The sequence below is a fragment of the Athene cunicularia genome (genome assembly GCF_003259725.1).
Source record: "Athene cunicularia isolate RWA chromosome 11 unlocalized genomic scaffold, athCun1 chr11_part3, whole genome shotgun sequence".
NCBI classification, from domain to species: Eukaryota; Metazoa; Chordata; class Aves; order Strigiformes; family Strigidae; genus Athene; species Athene cunicularia.
Window position 1 is genome coordinate 268,493 of NW_020799115.1, and position 6,280 is coordinate 274,772.

General features: G+C 34.9%; 1 protein-coding gene across 1 annotated transcript; it reads left to right on the plus strand.

Annotated features, from left to right (window-relative positions):
• The first annotated feature begins 488 nt into the window (after positions 1-488).
• LOC113484654 (olfactory receptor 10C1-like) lies at positions 489-4,954 on the plus strand. Its single transcript, XM_026857121.1, has 2 exons — positions 489-1,373; positions 4,913-4,954. Exons 1-2 carry the CDS (start codon positions 489-491, stop codon positions 4,952-4,954), a joined length of 927 nt encoding a protein of 308 aa, XP_026712922.1.
• Positions 4,955-6,280: the final 1,326 nt, after the last annotated feature.

A 6,280-nucleotide genomic window follows, 5' to 3' on the forward strand; every position in this document is an offset into this window, starting at 1 on the left:
TTGGGAGCAGCAATCATCCCCTGAAGAAGATCACTTAGATAAAGGAGAAAATAACTTTGTAATATTCAAATGCTACTACTAATGTATTGATGGTGTTGGAACTTGAAGTGCTTAGTCCATAAAAAGATATCTCCTATAAACAGTTGTTTGTTTTTTCTTTTTCTTGTTCTACAGGGTGAAAACTGTAGCTGAGAGATTGAAGCCAGTAGTAAATGTGCAAACTTCGAAGGCAACGCTATGAAAGAAGTCAGGCAAAAAAAGAGACGGCATTATATGCAGAAGACTGCCTAATTTTCTTTAGTAAAACTTTTATAATCTGTTCAGAAAGTCTTTTCAAAATCTGGATAATTTCTAAACTTCACTCATCCATTTGTCTGTTCAATCATTCAATTGCATTTCGATTGTCAGTTTGCCTGCCTGTTTGCAAACTCAGCAACTACTGAGCCATAAACTGAAGAGAAAAGAGTTCTACTAGGTACCAAAGAGGGATGATTCCCACGAACCTCAGTGAAGTGAGCGAATTCACACTCCTGGGTTTTTCTGAAGTGTCTCACTTGCATCATTTGCTCTTTGTAGTCTTTTTTTCTCTTTATATCCTCACCCTGATGGCTAACACTGTGATTGCTTTGATAATAAACTGTGATAACACCCTTCACACCCCCATGTATTTCTTCCTCACTCAGTTGTCCTGTTTGGATATCTGCTATTTGTCAGTCATTGTCCCAAAGATTCTTGAGAATCTAATGGTGGGAACAGTAGGTATTTCCAGGACAGGATGTGCAATGCAAATGTTCTTTTTCCTTTTCTTTGGAGTTGCAGAATGTTTTCTCTTGGCTGCCATGTCATTTGACCGTTACGTGGCAATATGTTACCCCTTGCATTACACTATCATTATGAACAGTAGAGTCTGCAAAGGACTGGTTGCTGGAACTTACATTTGCGGGACTGCTGTAGGCTTAGTACACACCATCATAACATTCAGTTTACCATTCTGTGGTCTTGCCATCAACCACTTCTTCTGTGAGATTCAGCCCCTCTTAGAGCTGCTTTGTGGTAACACTTCACCAAGTGAAATTCAAGTCATTGTGGTGGCCGTCTTTGCTATTGTGGCTCCCTTCTTACTGATCATTTATTCATATATTCACATAATTTCCACAGTTCTTAAGATATCATCAACTGAAAGCCAACAGAAAGCATTTTCCACTTGTTCCTCACACCTTTTAGTTGTGACTCTTTTCTATGGTACAGCAAGCTCCATGTATTTGCGGCCAAAATCCAGCTACTCTGCATCTGTTGATAAATTGCTCTCACTTTCTTATTCTGTGGTGACTCCTTTATTGAATCCTATTATCTATTGTTTGAGGAATAAGGAGGTAAAAGGAGCTCTCAGAAAAAGATGGAGGAATCTTAATTTTGTGTGGAAATAAAACAGAATATTTCCATTGCTTCAGTTTGGTTTAGTGGTATTTTCTGCTGTAAATTCTTGTTCAGTAAATATAATTTCCAAATAATTCCCAAGAACATTTCAGCTTTTGGGAAGAGCGAGAAGAGTGAAGATTTTCAACTGTAAGAGACAGTGTTAGCACAGTTATGTTAGGATTTTAATAGGATACTTCAGAAATTATTAAATAAATAAACTTTTTTTTTTTTCTTTTCTATTTGTCAGAAACTTTTAAATCATGTTTTACATGTTTCTCACTTTTTGAACAGAAGAGTAATGTTCAGGAATCTGATTTTACTGAAATAACTGAGAATAAGTTTTCATCAGATTGCATTAATTTTCTGAAAATGTTTAGTAAATTTCTTTGGGGAAATGAGAAGACATAATTCAAGTTATAATAAAGAGTCCAGGAAATTACTGATTACCAATTACGAGTTCTGAAATTGTTATTGATTAACAAAAGTGTGTAAACTTGCATTACCAGAGATCTTTGTTTAATTTCAGAGTCATTATTTTAAATATTCTAGAGCAAGTGTAGACTTTTTATACATGAAGAACAGTCTATGACATGTAGAATTTGGATCAATTTTTCTCATTACTTTTGTGTATGTTTTTTGCCTTTAATATTTCTATTGCATATTGTTATGGTGGTTTTATCAGGACATATTTGACTTTATTAGCTGGAAAGCTTTTCACTCTGTACCTGAAAAGCTAGGATTCACATGCCCAATTTAACTGTGTAACAGTCAGTTGTCTAAGTCTGAGATAATAAATCTAATATTTCCTTGGAAAAGGAAGCAAATAGTTCCTCCAGAAATAAATTTTTCCTACATATCGTAGGTATCTCTTTCAGAATATGAGCCATCTTCTGAAACAACCAATTTGGAGTCTATAGAGGTGAGATTCACTAGCCTAAGAATGAGTTTTTAATTTAATCTGGTACGCCTTAAGTAATCATAGGTATTTCTCAGATATGAGTCAGAACCTATGGAAGACCCAAACCCTTCTGCAGTGGCAATCAGAAGACACTAAGGGAATTCTGAATCATCTAAAATGCACATACTTGGTGTTTCTTTTAAGTAGTGGATTCCTACCATAAGTTGAACCTGGAGTCTTGTTCAGATATCAAAGTGAAATCAATTTCACCCCAAGTGCAGAAATCCACAAATGCATTAGAAAAGCCATATTAACACCATTAGTAACAGCAAGAAAAAAGGATATCTTCCATATATTTGAGGACAATGCAAGCTAGTTGCCTTGCCAAAACACCAAACAGCTCTCATAGCTGCTTTCATAGCTGCTACAGCTGATTTGCAGGTGCCAAATACTTTTGTCCCGCATATTCTGTTGTTGCTTTACCAAAAGCCTTGAAATTAATGGAAAAGCAAAACTTAGAACGGGACCAATGAACATATCAGCTTGCTTCACCAGCTGCTTCTCTCTTTTAAAGGTCACACTTTTACTACTGAAGCTTTTAATGTAGTTGTGGCCCTTCTCCCAGACGTGTATCTGGTGTTCTGCAGCCTTTATTCTGTAAATATGAAGATTGCTTATGAAGGGCAAAATTTATACTGTTGTACTAAAGTTTTAAAAAAACAAAAATATCTTCAAATGATAAAGTATTTTGTGGCTGTAAAGTTCCCCTTGAGAAACAGAAATTGCAGTTGTTCATCCATAGCCCTTAGTCATTTAAAAAAGATTCTTCTGTAGCTCTCCAGTCCATCCAGGGGCCTGATATTTGCAATGATAGACAGATTTTTCAGTGACAAATGCACCAATTGAAATATGAAACACCACCCCACCCCGCCCCAGTTTTTTTTACTGTTAGGGTAGTCATATGCTGGAATGGCTTTCTGAGAGAGATTTTCATCATTCAGGACATTTGATTAAACATAGCCACTGTAATGTTCTGTAATTGATAATTTCTTTATGTTAAATCCTCAAAACCTAATTTAATCATCTCTAGAGATATTCAAAAGCCCGGTTGGAAAGACTTTGAGCATCTCTAGCTGCCCCTGCTCTGAGCAAAGTGTTAAACTATGGCACTCCAGTGGTTCCTTCAGGCTTCAGCTATTCTGTTCTTGTTGATTTGGGCCTAATGTAATTCATCGTATTGTCTCAAGCAATTTCAGAGGTAGCAGCAGTTAACTGTGAGATCCTACAGTGAAATGATCTGAAATCAGAAGAGAAACGCTAACAAAGGAGCAAGGCTAAGAGGGCTTTCTTTCTTATAATCCTGTAGATATCATGTTTATGGAGACCTAAGCTATTTTTCTTTTTCTTCTGTATTCAGGAATTAGAAAAGCACAATCTTCCTTTTGACCCCACCAAGAAATGAATTTCTTGTTTTAAATAAATAACACCACCCCCCCCCGAAAATTTTGGAAAGGCATCTGTGGGACAAATGCAATACTCCTGGAGATGTCAGCTACACTTTTTCTTTAGATTCAGTCTCCAGACTACATTAACTTTACAGATTCATTCTGTTTGACTATGATGGGAATTCATACATCCAGTGGGCTTGAACACATCTGAAAATAGTTGTCTGGATCTGGAGTCAGATTACATCCCAAATAATTAGTATTTATTTCTGTGCCCAAAGTGGCATGAGCTGAAGACAAACCACATGCACAAAGCTCGAGACCTCCTTCTCCAGACTTGACTCAATAGCCTGAAGGCAAATTTCTATTAATATCTCACACCCCCTAGGAAAATGGACAGATCTGTGAGGTCTGTGAGATATGACACAGAACCTACATCAAACATTTGCTCTTCCACAGTAACAGTTTGAGTCCATAGAAGATACACTGGAGCACCCTAGCTGAATCTAGAGATCTACCATTAGGCAACTAACTCACATTCTTTTCAAATATAAGGAAGACACATCCTTCTTTCTTCATATTACTAATAGCTTGTCTAATTTCTGCATATGGATTTCTGCATTTGGAATGGAATTAATCTGATTTCACTGGGCAAATCTGAACAGGTTCAATTTATGGTAGGAATCCACTACTTAAAAACCCACCATATAGGTACATTTTAGATTATTAAGTATTCCCTTACTGTCTTCTGATTGTCACTGCAGAAGGGTTGTTAACTTCAACTGCACTACCTGGAACAATGGAAATATTCTATTTAATTTCCACACAAAATTATTTTCCTCCATCTTTGTCCAAGAGTTCCTTTCATCTTCTCATTTCTCATACTATAGATAATAGGATTCAATAAAGCAGTCATTTGGGTTATTTAGTTTCATTGTCACTTCCTGTGTTGTGAGCAGGTTTGATAAACTTTAGCTGAGGCAGGAAAATTACCTTCCCCTCCCGTTTTTTTCATTTCTTGCTATCTCTGTGTTCTACATGAGAAAGGCAACAGTGCACAACGCTTGGACAGCTAACAAGCTATTAGAGGTTAAAAAATTTTGTCTCTACTGTACCTTTTCTTTCCACTCAAAATTCTATTATATGTAAGAAGAATAAGGCTGTTGTGAGAGCCCTGGGAAAAAAAACATGAAAAAAATAAAGTATTTTCTTAGAAGAGTATTTCTAAATAAACTTTGTAATGTTCAAGATATTTAGATCAAATATATGATGCAGGTCTTTAATTTGCAAGTGTCAACAGTACCTGTAGAAGTCAGGAAATCAGGTTCTTATGACTCTTGTTTTTTATTCATATAGTTACATATTTGTATATATAAAATAGATATTATAGATACACAGCACATACTTCTAACAGTAGAGTAGGTAAGATGAATGAATATAAACAAAAATCTTAAATCTGCTTAATGTATTAATCTATTAGCCCACACCCAGTGTAAAAGAAGGAAGGAAAATGCATTTGTATTTAATAAAAAAAAAAATCCACAAGGCATTTAGAAGGATGTAAAATATGTTAAGAAACAATATTCGGCTATATTCAAAGAAATAGTGTAGAGCATGTAGCTATTCAGATATTATTCTATGAGTTGGGTATCAATATTTGTTATCTGGAGTAAGAAATGTCACCTGTATTTTAGAGTACAAAATCTGTCATTCTAACCATGGTGGTCCCTGCTAATACTGGAATTAAGATCAAGATTACAGTTGATAATCTTGGATAACTAAATATAAGAATTTTCATGTCTGCTAAAACTTTTGTACTTCAATCATAATCAGTGAGGATCTTCTTAATACAGTCTATGGGGTCTAGAGAACTACTTAGCTACCCAGCCAGTAGGTGTTCAATTCTGACCAATTGAATTGCTTCACTGAGGGCAGGATTCAGATCTTTTGTCTTTTTGGGGGGATATCTCAAAATGGATGTCTGTGAATTAAGTCCAGAGTGCATTGACTGGATCTACAGAAACTCTTCAAGGTTTAGAAATCTAGTGCATGTATTGATTCAGATGCATACATTAACTGTCTTCACTTTAAATGGAATCCATTCCAAATCTATCCTGAAACACAGTAAATCTTTATGTCAGAATTCACTTTTAAGAACTATATATCTTAACAAAATGTTCTTACTATTATAAAGTTTTCCTGGTTTTAATTATCTTCAAAGGGGATAGACAAATATCTTTTTCCATCTTCAAGGTATTTTATCAGCTACCTATATGTATTTCCTTCTTAATCACCAAAGATAAGTAAATGCTCTTTAAGGTGTAGTAGTAAAGCATTGTACGACTCATCCTAAAATATAAATTCATGAGTGTGATTCTATAGGATTTTGTTTATGTTTTTTCTTCCATAATTGTATAGCAGTCCAACATAGATGTTATTTTACTGTTCTGTTGTTCTTTTTTTTTTTTTTTTTTTTTTTTTTTTTTTTTTTTTTTTTTTTTTTTTTTTTTTTTTTTTT